Genomic DNA, 22,742 nt, shown 5'->3' with positions numbered 1-22,742 from the left:
TTTTAATAATATACAATTAAAAATATTATAATTTTTAATTAGTATATTAACAAACGTATAAAAAGCAAATGAGACATTAAGACAGAACCAAAGAGAGTAATAAATAATAAGAGTTAGAGTTATGTAGTAGGGAGTATATATTAATGCTTTCAATTCAGGTAAACCTAACACCAAACACCTTCCCTACTAGAAACCATAAAGTTGATCACATCCATGATGTTTGGGATCTTATTACTTCATTTATTTGGCTTTTCTAGTACTTACTAGTTAATTATATGTTCCCTCCATTCAATTCTAATTAAAAGGAAGAAATATGTTGATTTAAATATTACTCCTATGTTAGTATTTTTGAGAATATCTTTTGTCTTTTTCTTGAGATATATGCAATGAAATAATGGTAAGTCTGATATAAGAAATATCTCTAATTTATCTTTGCAAATAGATATATCTCTAATGTTAAATAGAAAGAGAAAAAAAATAATGGGTTGATGACAAATGATAGAAAAGTATAAAAAGTTTAAAGTATTGAAAAATCAAGAAATAAAATATTGTTATTTTTATAAATTAAGTTGTTGATAATTGATGTTTAATAAATGTGTGAAAATTAAAACGATGTAAGAGAAGTTAGATGTATAAGCGTTCACAAATTTTTGTATGAGACGGTCTCACATGAGACGTGCCCCATACTTGAGTCAAACAGCCCAATAATAGAAATCTTTAGCATAATGAACCTTCTATATAAATTATCTTACGGTGAGACAATTTCTTATAAGAAGAGCTGGTACAATTTAGATGGAATCTAAAATAGCACTCTTAGTTGTTTGTATTATGGCATATATTCAACTTGTTAGTTGAAGAAATAGTGAAACCTTTATTTGAAAAGTATGTTAAGAAGACTCTTGTATTTTGTAAGCATACCGTATCATCTCTATAATCACTAATAGGAAATTAATGGTGTCATATTTTTTTTAAGTGGTGAAAGTGAAACCAACCAAATTCTAATTCAATCACTTCTCTTTCAATTCATATCCTAAAATCTTTTCTCTATATATCTTATATTATACACACCACAATGTCCACAAATAAATGTAAAAAAAGTTTATATTCTATCAAAAAAAGTAAAATAAAAGTTTCTTTCATTTTGATTTTTGGAAAAGCTACATTGATGGACATGTTTTTTGTTCAAAGTAACCACTAAATTATTCATGGAAAATGGAACTTACTACTACTTACTGCCTTGGTGGGACTTAGAAGCATATGGTATATCCATGACAGAACCCATGTTTCTTCATTCAAAGGGAAAAAAGCAAAATCCCTTTTAGAGGTGTACATTCGGATGTTTGGACAGATTTCAGTTATGATATATTGAGTAGAGTTTATTTTGATTCTTGTGTGTACGTAAATATTTGACAATCAAAATTGATATTTAGTAGACCTATCAAAGCTGTTGGTTAGATGGATTTCGGGTTAGGTCAGGTCGATTTCAATCGGGTTTAGTTTTGTGATGGATTATGTTGAGTTCGAGTCAACCCAATAGGCCAAGTCTTTTAATTTTTTTTCCATAGCATTAATTTTTTCTCCAAAAAAGATATATAAAATATTTTTTTCCTTAAAAAAATTAATTAATAATAAAAAGACCAATATTATATCAAATTTGAAATTTTGACTTAACATGTAGGGGGTCTCGACTTAAAATGATGACGGGGAATTGAAAATGGGTCAAAATGGTTGGTATGGATTTCGATCGAGTTTGACCTTGTTTGGGGTCATGACCCACTAATTTTCAGTCGTGGCTCGGGTCAATTTCAGATCAAATCAAAATTTGACATGTCTATGTGCATGTCCCATGTATGGGGTCAAATCGAGTCGAATCATACCCGATTTCAGTGTACACAAGAGGACAAAAATAATTGAAGAGAAAAAGATAGGGATAAAATAGGCACTTACCTGGAGGCTTTTTAACTAGTGTCCTCATAAACTTTCAAACAAAATCATGAAAATCATGAATCATGGTTCACAATACTATGTACTCCTCTTAGTCAAGTTTGTGCCCCTTTTTTTCTTGGGTGGGGTTTGTGTATTTCCTCCCCAAATTGTGCAACGAGTACCAGAATTTTCTGTTTGCCGACAAAATACACGAACGGATCTCTTGCTTAGGGAAGTATTAACTCACTTATAACCCCAAAACATTGCAGTGTTGATGCATTACAAAACATTGATGTTTCCTGCATTATTGATATTAAGTGGCCCGAGTTTACCACCGTCCAATTTCAACCCTATCCCTCATAAAACCAACTTAACCAAATACTTAAGCCTCTAAATACAGCCTCATAATGTGTTATATACTCTATCAATTTGCATCTCTTATTTGAAAGTCCTTTAATCTGAAAGTGTGGATGAAAATTGAATTATAGACATCTAATATCATGTTAAAAAACTATCTTATTAAAAAAAACTTAAGCTAATGGTTGTAGACTTGTAGTCTTACGTTATGTTATATACTCTATCACCGTCATTAATAATAGATTGAATGTTTGCAGTGTAATAGTAACATGTGGATCGACTACATTTAGGCTCGAGTTAGTTCGTGTTGACCACCAAGGGTAGCCTTGATTGTGGAGGGTAAGAATGTCAAGAGTCACTTATATATTCGTCTAATAGTAATTGTGCTCTATATTCAACAATGCCAAAATTCTAAACCCAAAAGCACAGGATCGGCTATATAAATCAATAAATCAGTCCCAATATTCATCAACAACTGAGCTCTAAACGTGGAACGATTGAGAATTACCATTACAAGATTTAATAAACAATTTTCTTTACAAACAAGAGACTATCAAGGAAAAAGAAAAAGAAAAAAAAGACCCCTATATTCCAAATTTTCCTAATTTCATTCCCCACAACATCCACCAATCACCTGATACCACTTAACAATGGCCTGGACTGGCATCGCTCATTGTATGCACAGTAGTATAACATTCTCATTTGCCCAAAAGATCGTATCTAAAACGACTGGGCAAAAGTTTAAACAAGTTTTCGGAATTTCAAAACGAGGAAATAAAGAGATTGATTAGATTATTATATGATCATTTCGAAGGAACTTGAGATGCACAATTGGCAATCGGAAGATCAGAAGGGGTGCATACAAGAGCCCTTTGCTGCAAATGTCTCAAACTTTGTTCCATACTCACTTGCACCATCTCGGCAAGCATCTTCTTTGCTTTTCCTGATTGTTCCTCACCGTCCATTTGTGAGATGATGGTACAAACAATGTTCTCCAAAGTATCCGGTTGTAACTCCGACCTTGGATAAGGTGACTCCCTAAGCAACCTCAACAACAAATGAGCTTTGTTTTGTGACTTCGGAGTTCCTTGTACCGTAAGCTCGAGTAAACCCGGTATAACCCCTTCTCTAAGTATTGGGTCCCGATACTTGGACCGATCGATCTCACACATCGTCAAGAGTGCCCCAACCGCATGTTCTCGACTTTGCAAAGATCCGCTTTCTAAGACCTCCACGACAGCAAGTACACCGCCTTCTTCGGAGACTAAAGCATTTCTACCCTCATCGAAATTCACAAGAGATTCTAAGAGAGCCGTGCATTTTTCAGCTGTTTTCGAGGATTTCTTGCACGTTTTGAGCAAGTCGACAATGAGCGGAATAGGGTCTGTCTCTAAGATCAGAGTAATGTTATTCGCGTGTGTGGAAAGGTTGTAAAGTGCCATGACAGCATCTACCTTGGCTTGAGGCGTGCCGGTTTCTAGGACATCTACTAGAAGAGGGATCGCCCCAGAAGAAGTAATGGTTGGCTTATTTACTGAAGATGCGGAGAGCGTTAGCAACGAGGCGGTGGCATATTCTTGAAGACTCGTGTTCTCCGATTGGAGAAAACCGATCATCGAATCCAAGGCACCAGCAGCTACTATGCTTATCTTGTTCCTACATAGTAATACATACAAAAACTTCAATCAATCAGCCATTACAGAACCTGTAAAAATTTTAATGTGCACAATATACCTGACTATAAATCCAAAAAATAATTCAGAACAAGCCAGACATGATTTCAGTATGAGATCACTTAAAATATACTTTATTAGGTTAATAAAAACATAATGCCAAAAAATGACTAATGTCTGTAAGTCTGTCACATGATTTACTAATCTCCTTACGATTAGCGAATCAAAAAAAGCAAATTGTGATTGGTTTTTGGCTATTTTTGGGTCATTAGATGGCTGTCTAAAACATTAAATGTATACTTGCATATAACCTCTATTACTCGGACTCGAGAATTTAGATCCGACATAGGTACATGTCCGAGTATCAAACTTGTCTTAATTATAAAAAGGTACAAAAATTTTGGGTCCGAAATAAAGTGTCGAAGTGTCGTACCTAGTGTGGCATTATTTGCTAGCTAATTCGCTTTTTGAATTCGCGATTCGCTCAAATTTGCTCAAGACTAGCCTAATATCGATCATAATTTGCTTTTTTCGTTTTACGATTCGCAAGGAGATTAGCGAATTATGTGACACTGGTCGTACCCGTATCTGCTTGTTAAGGATCCTACATGGACATTTGAGGTAAAATGAAAAGTCCCAGTAACAAAGTAGATAACCATCAAGCTAATTAGAAAAGACAGATCATACAGCACATTTTGAAATGAAAGAGCCCAACGAATATAACTACATAATATTCCGAAATCTGAACTACAGAGTAAATCGCAATTGCCATAGCTCGTAACAAAAAGATTTATAATCAACAGGTAATACGTAAGACGGTAACCTACTCAACTAAATACTTACACTAATTGCTGTAACCCCAGAATATGTTACATACTCCATCAGTAATAGCATTTACCACAAACGGATTGCTTGGTGTTATTCGGGATCTATGTTAGTTGGACTTAGGTACTGATGTTGGATGCTGGTACATGTCCGAGTGTCTGATACGTCTAAATATTTACATTATGCCTAAAATGAAGCGTCTAAGGGTCATACCAATTTCCGAGGATCAAAAATCAAATATGGGTACGTGAAGCAAAATGAAGAATTCGAGTTATATAGCTCGGGATAATTATCATAGAATTTTTTGAATCTTAACCAATACTCAAAGTTAAAACAGATTAAAGAAAGGTCATTTTTGCTTTTTAGCAACTGCAAAAACACGCAAAGTACTTCAATTAATTGTATTTAATTAGGATAATTATCTGTAAATCTGTATACAGATTAAAAGTTACAAAAATTTTAAGCAAATTAAAAACCCATTTAAAGTTGAACAGGAATTAATTTACAAATTAAATAATTTTCATTTTAGATTTTCTTTTCATCATAAAGAATCCATCCACGTGAAAACATCACATGATAATAAATAAAAGCAAAGAAAAGAATTCAGAATAAATTGATAAATCTGGAAAGAGAAACAGAAAGAGTAGAAGCAACATGAGCTGAAGAATCTAGGAATGTAATCCCACTACTCAAGTAAATTTGGAAAAAAAAAAATTATTTTTCACTCTTTTAAAATATATGGAATAATTCCCAATTGTTAAATATCATTGAATATAATTTATTTTATTAAAAAGTTAATTTTAAAAAAAAACAAACATAAAAATAATATAGAAGTAGAATATTTTACGCGTAATTTATTAATAGATTCCGAATTTAATGCTATTTAAATAATTTAATTAATAATTAATGGTTGGATATATAAGAAGTTACAAGTATAAATATTTGGTGAAAATAAATTTTTTTAGATATCAGCAGGTTGAGGGTATGAGAGGGCTAGATTAGATTCGATTTCAGGTACTTGTCTAGATAAGACGATATTTGCTCAAACTAAAGGTGTTCAAAACAGACCCGATAATCTGAAATTTATCCGACCTTGTAACAGAATCCGATTTTACCCTGCTTCAAAAATGATTTACAATTACGTAAAAAAACAATATGAACACAAAATTCGATTTCAAACTAACCCAAAACATCTATCCTAAAATTAACTCAATGACCTCAATGAATACCTCAAATTCCAACTAAAACAAAATTCGATTCTAAGTGAAACATAAGTATTAAATGTATCGATACTTATATAATTTGTATTGAAATCATATTATATCGTTATTTTTAATTAAAATCATAAGATAAATTTATTTAGGCAGCTGTATATATTATTTTCCGAATTATTTAAAAAATTCTCTGATTTATATTCATAAAAGCGAAACACTATTGGCCGTTCATTAGCAAAATCCTTAAATTTATAAAATTTTGCAAAGCTAGAAAAATTCCTTTTAGCTGACATTAATAGTACTCTTAGCAGCAAACAAAGACAGGAGAATACTTTTCCACCTTAATAATAGTTTATTTTTTTGGATTCTCTGACCAAATTAAGTATATTTAATAACAAAAATATTAACTAAATTTGATTCTTGAGAATAATTTTACACTAAAATTTGTACATCAACAATTCAATGACTTGGAATATTCTCATCTTTACTAAAATTTATCCATAAATGATGAAGTAAAGATATTACTATTTAGTATTTACATATAATTTTCAAGCTTAAGTAATATTCACAAGAAAAATCTTTAAAAGTAAATAATTACTCCTATTTTAATTACTACTTAATGAGTAATACATTTAATAAGGTTATGATTTACCGTTTTCTATCCTTTTATTGAACAACTTGTTTTGTATGAGATCGAATCCATATAATTAGCTTATTTTGTAATTAATTCCTTTAAAATTATAAGTAATTATTTTAACATGTTAAATGTATATAAGCCAGCCTAATAGTAACGATCTGACCATTAAACAGTCTCATTTAAGAACTTGTGTTTATGCATAAGCCGGCCTAATACATGATGATAATAGCTTGAGCGGGATGCAATAACTATAATGATGATGATAGTAATTGAAATCAACATAAAAACAAGCCCAATTTCCCCAATTACTTAATCTTCCACAAGAACAAATCAAGATTTCCCTAATTATAAAAGCAATTTCACTAAATAAAGTTAGACCCACTAAAGTATTCCACTTACTAAAATTAATCAAAAACCTAAATCATCTAACTTTAATCAAAATCCCAAAAAAATATTAAAATAATACAAAAATCATCTCCTATACACAGAAACTCCTATCAAGAACCCTAAAAGAAATAATCTTTCACAGTTCAAGATAAAACCCACATCAAAAACCCTAATCATTATCAAATTAAGACATAATCCAAATCAAATTAAACAAAAAAAATTAAGAAAAGAAGAAAGAAACTAACTTTTCATCTTTGACAGCGAGATTAAGAAGGGCAAGAAGAGCAGACTCAGTAGAAACCAGTGAGTCAACTCGGAGCATAGAAACGAGTTGTGGAACAGCAGGGGAAAGCTGACGACGACAACGTTGAGAAGTTTTTGTAAGCCGTCTGATCTCTTGGGCGGCTTTGATCTTCAAATTTGGATCGTCTGATTTAATAAAGTCAAGAACTTGATTAACACTAAGGTGGGTTGCTATTACACTAGATTCCATGGAAGAAACCCCTAAAAAAACTGCCTCTTTTTTTTTTTCTTTTTTAACTTTTTTTGAGATGGGTATTTAAGAAAAATGGGGAATTAATGGGTAATTCTTAATTTAGTGAAAAAAAATGAGGAAATTAAATGGGCAATTAATTTTTAGGAAAAAAAAAGAGGAGAGAGAAAGAAACGTAATGAAGATGAAAGATGAACAACAGGAAAGCTTTAAGCAAGGATTGAGAGAAATGAAAGAGGAAAAAGAAAGAAAATGAGGGAAATTCTTTCAACGGTTCCCTTGAATGACAGTTGGGGGACTAAGAATTAAAACTAGAGATTTTATAATTTTGTTTGGGGGTTTTTAAAGAGGTCATTTTCCAAGATTGGATCTTTGTATTTGGTGTGGTTTGGTTAAGATTAGATAAATATTTGTATATTTTGTATTGGATGGTGATGGATAATTGGGAAAGGGAGAATATACTAGTCTAATATAGTCCATATTAAGAAATTGATCTGAGGCTAAGGGGTTTATGTTAGTCTTTTGGTCCTTTTAATTTGCTATATCGGTGTTTGATAAATTATTTTTTTTTTCTTTTGTGTTTTTGTTGATAAAAAAGTTAACAACGAATATGATAAATAGTTTTTAAGCAAGTTAAAAAATTGATTTTTGGTTTTTGTTTTTTGACTCAATCTCTAATTAATTCCAACAACCAATGTCATCCAACAAGTAACTAATAATCACATGCTTAAGCCTCATCCAAATAACCACATTTGGAATCTCAATTCTAGGACTTTTAAATGTTGAAACAATGACTAGCGTAAAGGAGTACTAAACGTCTCCATTACAATTAACTTCAAAAGTTAGCTTATCAGCCAATGCTTTCAGTTCTAACCGATCAAATCAGTCAGTAACACTAGTTAATAGTCATTTGCCAAATAGATACATAAGTCTTAAAATTTTGAAAACAATTTATATATAAAAAAAACAAGGCTTTAAGATTATTGTGTATTCTTTGATTAAAATTGTAGTGGTGATGGATAATCGGGAAGGGAAGAATATATGTTGTGCCAAGAACCAAATCAATTGGTTATGAAGGTGAGTTTGATCACCTTGTTGCTCACATCATGTCATGCATTATGGAGGATGATAAGAGGTGTGCATGGAGCATGATCATTTGATGTTTGGAACCTTGGTTGAAAGTTTGGTTAAAGCAAGAAGAAAGCTTCTTGAAAGGTGCCTTGAATAAGACAAGGAGTGCATTGGAAAAGGTAAGGAGGTGCACAAAGTGTGCCTTCAATAAGGCAAGGAGCTGGGTAAGGGGTGCCTTGAACGAGGCAAGGCTACAACATGTCACAAAAGGTCACTGAAGTGAGTGGTTGTTCGAGCACTTAGAGTGTTCGTTTGAGCACCCCGGTGCAGGCCCAACTTTGCGATTTATTTTTTGTTTTGGCTTAAACTTGTTGGGCATTCGGACTTTGAGCTGGGGTTTATTCTAATGTTTTAGCAATCATATAATGTCCCTAAATCAAGTTTAAACAGATGTGAAGAGGCTAATACAAGAAAAAGAGAGGTTGAGACTTGAGAGACTAGAGAGTTTCTCTTGTATTAGATGAGTGATTTCTATTAAAGATGGAAATTTTAAGCTGGAGAGTTTGTTCTAATGCATTAGTGAGGTTTATTTCATTATTGTATTGATGAATCATTAGTGACATATAATCTATTTGAGTGATAAGTTTCAAAGATACCATTTATCGTTATGTGTGTGCTTTATTTATCAAAGTTTTAATCTTTATGCATATTTTTTTCACACTCTATTTTTCTGTTTTCGTCTACTTCACCCTAGACTCTTCACCTTCAATTGGTATTAGAAAAAATATGATCTCCATCAAATCTGAGATCTGTGAGCTTGATTGCTTGAAAGGATATTCTCAAATATTATGAGGGTTATTTCATTATTATATTGTTGAATTATTAATGATAACAATCTAGCTAGTTTGAGGGGACAACACCTTATTAAAATTCTTGTATGCTTGCTTTTATATTTATTTGCTCTTTGGTGTATGCGTTGTTTTTCATTGGTTTTTCTTGTTAGTCTTCGTCAAAGTGAGGTTTTTACCTATCATCTCAATATATAAGGTTAAGGGTTTTTGGGTGGCAATATGCTATGTTATATCCTTCAAGGTGAATGTGTCATGTATTATGTAAATTTTTATTTGTGGTGATTGGTGTACCATTGTTCAATCAAAGGAAAATTTAGGCATGAGCTTGCTCAGCTTGTAGAGTTATACCATAACCTAAGTAATTTGATTTAAAATTTTATTAATATCGAATATATATATATATATATATATATATATATATATATATATATATATATATATATATATATATATATATATATATATATATATATATATTTGTATGAGTGTTCGATCCATCTTATACTATTATTTTAAATTCGAGCCTAGATGGGAAGTAAAGCATCATTGTCAAACTAATAGCATTTTTAGCTTACTTTTCGTAGGTCTCTTGATTATGTTAATAGAAAATCCACCATTAGTCATTCCTAATCAAATAATTAGTATTTCCTCCTTCTAATCCTACCTAGAGTTGACTGAAGTCTATTCATTTTTCAACTTGTTTAATTTACTTTACATCCCTACTTATCTACCTGGGAACATGAATTTTGACCTAATTAGTCTTCATAAAAATTGTATTCATAGTCAATTTATAATCAAACAATATTATTTGAAGTTTAATATGTTGAAACTAAAGGGATGATTCACCAAATCAAGATAAGTATTAAACAGAGAATATTTTTTTTTTATTACATGGAAGACTAGGGAAGGAAAAATCATGTAAGAATCAAATTGAATGACCTTGTACGAAAAAGGAAATATTTAATTTAACAGAAATAAAATTTAATTTTCATGAGAGATAGAATTTTGATATACACCAAAGAAGATTATTAAACTCTAAGGATAAGGTTGGTTGGTTATAATCTACTCTAATTATTATTACTCTAAAACATTTTTGAGAGCCTAGTTTTTGTGCCATAATCTAGGTCAAAGTCTAAAAATCCATCCTACAAGATTCAAACTCTAAGTATTTTACATTCTCATGGTTTATCAGGAGTTACAAAATGTAGATGAAATTTAACGACTTTTGCTATGCATTCATTTCAGTTGGAATTAAAAGAGCGGAAATACGGAAATTAGGTTTTGCTTTTGGTGAATACTATTTGTATATATTTCAATATGTGATTACAGCCTGATTATACACACATGATTATCACCCAATCTAGGAAAGAATAATTACATATTCTACTGTTTCCTAAAATATAATATTACACAAATATGATTTTATTCTAATTTATTTGACTTCCTAAAACTTCCACTCAAGTTAGGTCGTAGGGTTCACCGAGACCTAACTTGCATATAGCATCATCAAACACTTCGGACGACATGATCTTAGTGAGTATATCGGCAGGCTGATCTTTTGATTGAACAAACGGAAGACTAATAACACCTTTCTCAAGTTTTTCTTTGACGAAGTGCCGTTCAATTTCCACATGTTTAGTGCGATCATGTTGAACTGGGTTCTCTGAAATACTGATGGCTGCTTTGTTGTCACAATACCAAGAAAGTACTTAAGGTTACCTGGATCTTTCATCTCAAACTCACATGATAACTTCTTCTTCAAATCTAGAATCTCTTTTGCATCGTCACCAGTAATAACTATATCATCCACATAAATGATTAACCATTTGATCTGGTCTCTGTTTTTCTTGAGGAGGTGTGATCAGAGTTACTTTGTTTATACCCAAATTTCTTCATAGCAGCAGTAAACCTATTAAACCAAGCTTGAGGAGACTGTTTTAGACCATATAGAGCCTTCTTGAGCTTACATCCTTCCCCCGGTGTATACTCCTCTGAGAATCCTTGTGGGGCTTTCATATACACCTCCTCTTCAAGTTCTCCATGCAAGAACGCATTTTTAACATCGAATTGATAAAGCGGCCAGTCTTTATTTGCTGCTATTGAGAAAAGTGCCCGAATTGTATCAATCTTAGCCACAGGAGAGAAGGTCTCGGAGTAATCAACTCCATATGTCTGAGTGTACCTTTTTGCTACGAGCTGAGCCTTATATTGTTCAATAGTTCCATCTGCTTGATACTTAATCGTGAACACCCATTTGTAGCCCACTATTTTCTTCCCTTTAGGCAACTGACATTTTTCCCATGTTTCATTCTTCTTAAGGGCCAATATTTCTTCCTTCATTGCTTTCTTCCACCTAGGGTTCTGAAGAGCCTTCTCGATACTTCTTGGTACATTATTGGAATACAAAGAAGTGTTGAAGGGCAAAGCTGTCTCTGATAAAGATTCATCATTACCCTTATTCATAAAATATCGAGATCTTTGGGCCTCATACTCTGGATCATATCTCCTTGGTGGGACACCTCTCGTGCTTCTCCATGGCAACTCATATCTGTTTAAGGACTCAACACTTGACACAACATTAGACTAATCATTTATCACTGCTGGAATAGACTCATTAACCTCCACATTATCATCTTCAGGTGATTCAAGGTTTACCTCCGGAGTGTCTGGATGCTCGGAGACTAGAGTGGAATAAGAGTGAGGAAGAGATAGAATTACGTCTTCAGAGGTAATGTCAGCAGTGTTACCTACTTGCTCTGGAGGGTCAATCCTTCCTGGACATGTTAACCAGCTTAGGTCCTCAACCCAATTCTCCCCTTGAGACCTAGGCTGGTCAAAATAATAAGACTATTCAAAGAACTCACAATCCATGGTAGTCCCTTTTGTGTGGTCCCATATCCTAGAAAAATACACTTAATAACCCGAGGTTCAAGTTTGGTACGAACACGGTTGGGAAGATGAACATAAACAACACAGCCGAACACCCGGGGTGGTAGGGAATGAGATGAGGGAACAAATACATGGGTTTTGAGGGTGTCTAAAGGAGTCTAAAACCGTAGGATTTTGGTAGTAAGGCGGTTAGTTATGTAGGTGGCAGTAGCAAAGGCTTCAGATCAATAGGATGCAGGAACATGAGATTCAAACATAAGGGATCAGGTGATTTCTAGGAGAGTTCGATTCTTTCGTTTAGCAACCCCATTATGTTGGAGAGTATTAGGACAGATGGTTTGGTGTATGAGGCCATGTTCAGCTATAATTTGTTTCATATTTAAGTTGACATACTCTCCCCCATTATCAGATTAAAGGATTTGGGGACGAGTCTGGAATTGAGTGACAATCATATTATAAAATGTTACAAACACCTCAAAGACTTCAGATTTGTGTTTTAAAAGATAAACCCAACTCATACGAGTGCAATCATCAACAAAGAGAACAAAATATGAAAAACCACGAGAATTAAAAACCGGAGCAAGGCCCCAAACATCATAATGTATCAAGACAAAAGGTTTATGAGTACGAGATAAATTAGGAAAGAAAGAATGTTTATGACTTTTGGCTAACACACATGCCTCACAAGTGAACAAATTTTTACAACTATGAAGAGATGGAAAAAGTCTTTTGAGATAACCCATTGATGAATGACCTAGATGTTTGTGCCACATCCATAGTTGATAGTTAGGAGACCCATGAGCAAACGACGTTTGACCTTTTTGACTTGCCTCATCCACATAATATAGTCCTCCTCTCTCGATACCACGCCCAATGATCGCCCCGTTTGAGCATCCTGCACAATACATTAAAAGAGGTCAGGAGCACATAACAATCAAGTTCTTTTGTCAGCTGACTAATAGAAAGTAATTTATTAGAAAGATCAGGAATTAAAAGACAATTTTTTAATTGGATTGAAGGAGAAATATCAACTGAGTTGCGTTGCTTCCATTGTGTATAGGTTGTGTCTATGGGTGCGAGAGGGTCATCGATGATGTGATTGAGATTCCCTCTGCCTTCAATTGCAATTTGCATCAGTTGGTATGTAATTTCTCTGCACCCTTAGATCTGCCGAGGGTGAGTCATTTGTGGTGTTTTGTTTCTTGAGTTGCTGGAAGTACTAGAACATTTGTTCCATATGTGGAACTGTTACTAGTTGCTGATTTTGGGGGTTTCGTTTGGTTTCGTTCTCCATTGCAGGTAAGTACAATGGTAGATGATGTTTGCCGGAAAAATAAGTTCACCGTCCCGAAACTAACCGTACAGCTCTGATACCATAAAAAGCAAAAATACGAAAATTAAGGATTGCTTTTGATGAATACTGTTTGTATATACTTCAATATGTGATTATAGCCTGATTAGATACACATGATTATCACCTAATTTAGGAAAGAATAATTACATATTCTACTATTTCCTAAAATATAATATTACACAAATATGATTTTATTCTAATTTATTTGACTTTCTAAAAGGAACGGATGTATAAATTTGGTAGATAAAAATCGTATATGAGCACGAAAAGTCTTATTCATTATGGGGTAGGTATGACATTTTATCCGCCTGGCGCACTTTATTCTCCGCTCCGCGTCCAATTCCCACCCACCGGGTTACCCCACACTTTTATTTATTATTTATTAAATTAAAAAGGGTTTAAAGATATTAATAACTTTTCTAAAAAGTAGCAAAATTGAAAGCACCTCCTATTTTTAGCTATATGTAAAATAATTTTTGAAAAATATAAAATTATAACATTTGTTAAAGAAAAATTAATACTCCTATGATGAATTATTCCCGGTAAAGTGAATTCTATCTAATTTAAAGGAAAAATATTATAAAGTAAGGAAATTTATTTTCTTTTTCTTTGCACTTTAAATTCCTTGTCAAATAATTAAACTACAAACACCCCAAAGTCTATGTGGTCAAATTAGTTTCATTTATTATTCCTATGGAATTCCAAATAGCCATAAGCACGATTTTGCTGCAAAATATACTTTTTTAATTTTGTAATCGTAAGTACATTAATAATATTTGTTTAAAGTCACTAATTATTAAATTAAATTAAGACTTTAAGACGCAATAGGCAAGAAAGTACATAATAGTTTTAATGAGACATGGAGTTGGCCAATGGCCGTGGAAATAGGATCGAATCTCAGTAGTAGTACTCTATTGTGTGTGGCTTTGGGATTAATTATTGCTTATGGTTTATATGCTTATTAATACGTGTTCTTTGTGGCCATGAATAATATTTGGTTGTCATGTAGGAGAGATATCGAATTTAAATGATTAATATATATGTTTGAAAACAAATTGATTGTGATCTCATATCGAAAAAATTAGCAAAAAGTTGATTAATATATATAGATGGACTATTTCTTCTAATACCAATAAGTTTTAGGATGGAATCTCATCAGGTTGCAACTTCTCATATGCGGGTCTTAATGTACAAGAGACACACACACACACACACACACACACACACACACACATATATATATATATATATATATATATATATTTATAGGGGAGGAATCCATTGAGAAGGATTTTGAAAATGAGAAGGGTAAAACGGACTCTACACCCTTGATTTCACTAAAATAAAAAAAATCTATGGTCATGATTGAGCCAAAAACTCATAATTGTAAAAGTAACTATGTTACATAGAAAGGTAAATATGAAATAATTTTTAAAATGTTCTTAATTTATAACATAGTATCTTTTTGTATATATAGTAACCAAACAAAATCAAACAAAAATCCTTCTCACCCTTCTCATTTTAAAATCCTTCTTATTTTATCCTACATATATATATATATATATATATATATATATATATATATATATATATATATATATATATATATATATATATATATATATATATATATATAACAAATAAATATCAAAATAGAAAATAATGATTATACAAGATTTATGTGATTTGATAAATGTGACCTACGTACGTATACATAAAGGGGATTTAGAGGTATAGTCTTATAAAATTTTGCGGAGGAAATACAACAAATGAGAGTAAAAGGCTTTATGAACTTATATTATTATAAGAAACTCTCTTACAAACAGCAAAATTTTTAAGTAATTTTGTTTTAATAAGTCATCATGTAATCAAAATCATAACAAAATATTAAGAAAACAAACCACTATTATATATTAGGTGAGAGGATTAGAAAAGTGCTTTTATTTAAAAGAAAAGAATAATTATCAAATAATATTATTATACACTTTTTGCTAAAAATCTCTATGATCAACTCAAATACTCCCTCCTATTCAGCTTATGTGTCCCATTTTCTTTTATGGTCAAGTCACCTTAATTGTCCCATTTCTATTTTTAGTATGGGTTTTTGACTTTTATGCCCTTAGTAACTTTATCTTATTTTTAATTATAGCCTCCATTACCCATACTAATTTTCCTCCCTTACATTAAAAAACCCATAATACCACTCTCTTTCCTACCCTAAGGGTGCCACTTTTGACTCTCTTTAAAATCCATGGAAAAATCAAATGAGACTCCTAAGGTGAATAGGAGGGATTACTTCACTATAACTTGATCTCTATACCACCTCAACTATCATCGTAAAGATATATAATTACAAAAGTAGCTCCTCCACTATATTAAATTAATTGTCCACTATAACATTTCCCAAAATTACTAGTTTTCTTATTTTATTATGTAAGAAAATATGTAGAGTAAAAAGATGGTAATAGTATTTGCACTATAACTAGATTTTTAGTTTAATTTGTAAGAGTTGCAATTTCCAAAGAAGATTAGGTTTACTTCCAAAGTGTACCCACACATTTCAATAAGATAGGGAGACCAAACACTATCACAACCCATGATTTGCTTTCTAGGGGCACAATTTCTTTTCCTTCTCTTGTGCTCCTCTTGTCCAATAAACTATTTTCTTTATTGAATAGTCAAAAAGAAAAAAACCTTTTTGTGCATAATATTGAATCCACAAAAAAAATTGATTAAAGATTAAATCGCTTTGGTTTATCCTCTTTAAAGAAAAAGTAATGTTGCAAATTGAAAATTAGAAAGGAGTATACCTCTACATAATGCTTTCATTGATTAGGTCACCCATTGCTTTAATTATGAGGTTATTATTTAATTAGTTACTTTTGTGAAAAAACCGTCTTTTAAAGAGACGATCTTAAAACAAGAAGCTTATATTTTTGTTTTCTCTTTAATTTGTAAATAATTGGAATAAAGCCTATATATCTAACACGTCTCTCGTAGAGACCATCTTTCACAACAATTTGTGTATTGCTTCATCCAAAACAATATATTTATTTACTTAATGAAAAAGACATAGGATAGCTCTAAACTATATTTATTTATTTTACTTTTACTTGATTATTTGAAAAAAATTGTTTTTCTTTTATATATATATATATATATATATATATATATATATATATATATATATATATATATGTATATATATATATATGTATATATATATATATATATATATATATATATATATATATATATGTATATATATATATATATATATATATATATATATGTATATATATATATATATATATATATATATATATATATATATATATATATATATATATATATATATATATATATAATAAGTTATTAAAAATCTGATTTATTATCATTCTTATGTTTATAAGGAACATCATTAATCAAGTTAATTCACATTGTAATTGTTCAGTTTCCTTTAGAGGAAATTTAATACATCAAAGAGAATTATGAAATAGCTTAGTGATTGAGGACTTTTTCATTCATTTTGGTAAAACGGGTTCTATTTTAATAACCAACAAAAATAGTTTATTTTCTCTCTTTAACAATAAGAATTCTCTAACCTACTTATGAATCAAAAAAATAATACTCTATGTTTTATTATTAAGGTATATGATGATGCGAATATGCCAATTAGAACAATTATATATTTTCTTTATCTAGGGTTTGTGTAATCGATAATCTCTGCGTATTATTATTGATTAAAAATATAGATGTTAATTGAAAAATACAAATAATATTTTCTAAATAATTGTACATATACTACATTGTATCAGCCTATCAGGTGCACTGTGCACCAGTTTTAGCATTTTATGAGATATGTAATTATTTATTACTACAACAATTAAGGAATATAATTTGGTGCATGAAATTTCTAAATGGTGCACGTGATCAGCTAACTAAATTGAACAATAATAGTACTCTTGAATATCTTGATCAATATGAACAAATCAATATCTAAAAATGCAATTAGAATTACTCACCTTTTGTTCCCATTTGCTTTTTTTAAAAGATTTTTAAAATATATAATCAAAGCTTAATATTTATAAATAATGCATTTCGTAAAATGTAAAATAAAGAATATAATAAACTATGTACGCTGAAAAATCTAACAAAATCTCACATAAATATAATACTATAATTTATATATTCTAGTGAAAAATCATATACAAGTTTCGATCTCCTTAAACAAAATATATTTTATATCAACAATGAAAATATGAAAAAGAAATTAAAGTTTTAAATTTATTTGGTGAGTTTATCAGCCAATGAGGGCCAATAACCTCCTTTGGGAACATATTTTTCTATGTCCTTTTCAATTTAAAAGGAAGTGTCCCAAATAAATTAGGGATTACAAATTCGTTTCTTGCTGTTGAAGTGATTTTATTTCAGACTTTGCTCTTTTTGTAAGACTGTCCAATTATATTCATGTGACATTCTAACCCTTTTATATATATATATATATATATATATATATATATATATATATATATATATATATATATATATATATATATATATATATATATATATATATATATATATATATATATATTCCTTTTTTTAAAAAACAAAGGTGATACTAAGGCCTTTTCTTTAACCAATTAAAAAATGAAGTTGAATTTATATCAAGTATATATAATAATTATGAAACAAAAATATTATTTTGCAGTCAAAAATTGTTTAAGCAATTGTTATTTTGTTATACATTTCCTATGAAATAAGGACACGAAATTTGTGAATTAGGTAAAGCTGGGACATGGACATATACAAGAATGTTGACCGCACAAGGTCTTTTAAATTAAGGTGTTTCAAACATTATTTTACATTAATTTAAATTATTTATTTTAACAGGTCGTTTGAGGGAAGGACAAGGTATGTAAATCAAATTCAAAATCTTACTTGGCAAAAGTGGTTCTTACTTTCATTGAGACAGATGTCGATTTTCAATTTTAATCACTTTTGATTGGCTTAATTACATGATTAAACTCTAAAATAAAAAATAAATTAAAATAAATATTGCCTAAAAAGTTAATACATATTTTTAATCTTTTTCCAAATAATTACTTCATCAAATCACTTACCTTCAAATCCCTAAATTTTAAAATTAGCTGAATATCCGTTAGAAGTTCAATAAAGATTTATTAGATCATCAGTATAGAAGAAAAATATAGAAAAAATATATCAAAAATTTTATAACAAATTGATGTGTATTATATAGCTTAATATTTTAAAGGAAAATGTTAATGTATGACCCCGGGACGTGTGTTAACAATAACAATTTATATATATCTAAATTAAGAGTAAATTTTGAAACAAATAAAAAATAAAAATAATATAATATATTTTAACACGTAAATTTATAATAAATTCTATCTCACTGTTAAAAATTAATTTTATTCTCATTAACAAAACACTTTGAAGACGTTGATAAGCAAGATCCTATTTTAAAATAATGATGTTATTATTTAGAAAACAACATTTTTATAATTTTTGAATAACATAAGCTTAGCTCATCACTCAAGTCTTTAGTGTGTTGTCAATAGCATATTAAGTCGATGTTTAATTCGTTACGATGTAAATTTTATTAATATACGCTTTTTAAAATTATAATTGTGTATTGTCATTTGCACAATCCCAAATATGACATATATTAAAAAAAATTTAAAAAATGACATTTGTGCACAATCGAGGGAATATTTGTTTCAATTCCCTAAGTAGCAAATTCATACGGACAGATGTTAGTTTCTAACAAGTTGGAACAGTCCTATGGCTAAGAGGGTTTGCATGCCATTGGATATGAACTGCCTACTTCTCTATCTTTTCGAAATTGCTAATATTAACGAGATATTGTGAAATAAAATATTATTATAAGTAACAATCTCAAAGCAATAGAATCATTGACCAGTATAAATTGACTTATCAACTTCTTTGTTGTCAACATTTGATTGGATTAACGGCAATCATTTAATTTATTGTACCTTTTTAGATTAGATGACATATTAGTATCCTTTAATTTCGAGAAGCCCATATGAATATCATTTTGGGGAACAATCATGAATTTATGTATAGTCTTTTCTATAACTTAATTTTTATCATTTAAATTATGATAAAGATTGAGGAGCGTGTGATTTTTGAAATTGTGTTGATGAATAGTTTTCTTGGCATTTAGCCAAAATAACCTATTTGTTTTTTCTAATTCAAATTTTGGTTGTTTAAAAATTGAATGAATTAGAGGCTTTTACAATAATAAAATCAATTTTGAAAATTTGATTTTGCATTAGTTGTAGGATGTAGTACTTTCTCTAGAAATGGTATATGGGTTCAATTCTATATATTTCAATTTAGTTTCATCTTTTGAACGTATTTTTTATCATACATTTAAAATTAATGTCGCTAAATATACCTCACTAAAAGCAAATAATGTTGTACTGTCTTTATCATAACCCAACAAATATAACATATATGCGGATATGCCCACTTTCTTTGGTTGAAAGAGATTTGTGAACTAGCCTTGTGATTAAGGGTTTTTCCTTTCAACATTGCGACAAAGAGTTCAATTTCACCACCTACAAAAAAGATTTCCCTCTCTTCTTTACCTATAGGGTTCCTCGAACCTACCTTCGAATTTTTTTAAAAAAAGAGCAATATACTCTTGTGAGAGACCATCTCTTGATAGATAGTTCAAACTAAAAGCTAATATTCTCATAATAGATACTAAACAGACTATTTTACATATATATATAAGGCGGATATCTCAATAAGACGTCTCATAGAACAGTTTATAAAAAAACCTCGTGTAAATTTTGCTTTCAAATATACGAATTGCAATTTATTTTGGGCTTTTTCCTATGAGAAAGACGTGAACGGACCAAAAATTATAAAAGCTTTGTCCTTTAATGTATGGGCCCAAACTTCATATGTTAGGTAAGTTGTCTTCTATACTTATAGTGATCCATAAGTCCACTACGTGCACACAAATAATTTGACTGGTCCAACCGTTTTTGCATGATTCTATTAAGGGTCGTTTTTGATAGTTCTGAGATGTAATCACCCATGGTCCAATTTAGGAAGGGGTGTAAAATGAGTTAATCCTTATTATTAAAAATTTGTTCTTTATACCTTATTATTATATGATTTTAAATAAATTTATTTGACATTGATGTAATAGAAAAATAGAAATTATATGATGCAAAGTTGAAGAAAAAAAAACAAAATTTTAGGTACAATGGCCCCTTTTTTGGTTTTTGCCTAGGGCTCAAAAATTGTCAGGAACGACACTGATTCTATTTTCAGTTACTCTTGCATGAAATCAAACATTCTTACAATAACATACATATATTCTCATATTTGTGTTATCTTATATATGAAACGGGTCTCACTGCGAAATTGCATCATACAACAATATGGGTTTCCACTCCAACTTATAGCATTTTAATCCAATGTGTCTATTTTTTGAGGTCCTAAATGAGTATAAATATTTGGATGCCTATTTTATATATAGTTTTGATGTATGTGTTATGAAAAAAATATAAGTCTTGAATTTACGTTAAAAGAAGAGAATAATTATTAATGTACATAAAAATTACTTATCCATCCCTTCAATTTTGCAATTAGAAACTAAGCTGGAACTTAAATGAAATTACTTATCAAAAAGTAAATTAGGTAAAAAAAAAAGGAAATTTAAATTCTAAATAAGATTATGAGATAAAATAATTGATTTGTTGACAAATTTTGAATTGTGGCAGAATTAGAGGGCTGATAATAAAACAAATGTTATAGCAAATTGAAAGAGATGAATTAAGGGATTACATATATTTTTTAAAGAATTCTCATTTAAGCTGGTTTGATCATTAGATAGTCTTAAATTAAATTGAATAACTTAATTAAATCAATTAAAACATCTACTTTTACGGCTAAAATACTCATATATAATTGTTTAAAGTTTAACACGTTATTTTATATGTTATGATTGACAGTTTAAATATTAAAGCATTTATTATTTTGAATTTAAGCTTCTTATATGTACTGATAGGACGATTTCATACAAGAGTTATATTTGCAAATTGTAAAAGAAAATAAATAATACCTCTTGTGTACCCTTTGCTTACAAATGGAATTGGAAAATTCAATTTTAAACTAATTATTGGATTGGACTTGAGAAATGTTTGGTAGAGAGCTTTAATGGATGATATAATTTCTTCATTTCTTGCGTTATCAATTAAAGTTTTACATGACTAATAGATTGGACGGATTAGACAAATTGTATGATTATCACTCTAAAGAACGACACGTTAAAATGTTTTAAAATTAGATAGAAGTACAAGTATATGTGAATGTGGTGTTAAATACGATTAATAAGAATTAAAATGTAGTTTTTGATTGATTTTGTAGTAAGTAACAGAGTTTAAATTCGGGGCTTCAAACGTAAACTTAGATTTTGGTTGATGTTCCAAATATGTTATATAATCTGACACCCTCAACGTTGTATTTACAATCCTAACCCGAAATACTCTCACAAGACTCACACTACGTACTATCACCACTCATATACCCGACCCTAGCTATACTTTCAGGTTTAGGGCGGAGGAGTATCAACTTGACAGATAACTCAATCGGCCATTAAATTACTACTTTTACTGTCCATATTATTTCTCTCTTATTTTAATCACTCTACCGATTTAACTCATTATAATTAATTTTTTAAATTTTATGTCATGCATATTGGACGAAATATTAGTATATAATTTATCATTTAATTTTTGGGATAGATCCCATCTACACACTTCTAGGAAAAAACAAACATATATTTTCCGACAGTATTAATTAATAAAAATCCAGAATAACGTCATTAAATTCACTAATCAATCTGTTCCAAAGTTGAATTTCCCAAGGGCATTTTGCATGAATATTAACACTAACAGTGTTTTTACTGTTAAGTCTGTCATTTGTTACTTGTTTTTCCTAATTTCCACGTGCTTCCAAGAGTTGACCACTATACATTAGACACGTGTAAGATGTCT

The 22,742-nt window shown here is 30.2% G+C and overlaps 1 protein-coding gene across 1 annotated transcript; it reads right to left on the bottom strand.

Annotated features, from left to right (window-relative positions):
• Positions 1-2,695: 2,695 nt before the first annotated feature.
• Positions 2,696-7,983, bottom strand: LOC130802757 (U-box domain-containing protein 4-like). Its single transcript, XM_057666814.1, has 2 exons — positions 7,265-7,983; positions 2,696-3,939 (listed from the first exon to the last, which is right to left on the bottom strand). Exons 1-2 carry the CDS (start codon positions 7,510-7,512, stop codon positions 3,087-3,089), a joined length of 1,101 nt encoding a protein of 366 aa, XP_057522797.1. The 5' UTR covers positions 7,513-7,983; the 3' UTR covers positions 2,696-3,086.
• Between the last annotated feature and the right edge of the window lie 14,759 nt (positions 7,984-22,742).

Source organism: Amaranthus tricolor, chromosome 16 (assembly GCF_026212465.1).
Source record: "Amaranthus tricolor cultivar Red isolate AtriRed21 chromosome 16, ASM2621246v1, whole genome shotgun sequence".
In the NCBI taxonomy this organism is placed as follows: Eukaryota; Viridiplantae; Streptophyta; class Magnoliopsida; order Caryophyllales; family Amaranthaceae; genus Amaranthus; species Amaranthus tricolor.
Note: the sequence above shows the minus strand (reverse complement) of the source record. Positions and strands in the feature narration are given on the sequence as shown.

Bases quoted from the DNA above. Each gene is read 5' to 3' on its own strand.
- LOC130802757 (XM_057666814.1), bottom strand. From the start codon at position 7,512: ATGGAATCTAGTGTAATAGCAACCCACCTTAGTGTTAATCAAGTTCTT. The intron at 3,940-7,264 runs GTTAGTTTCTTT...ATTACTATGTAG, and splicing joins CTCGCTGTCAAAGATGAAAA to GAACAAGATAAGCATAGTAG.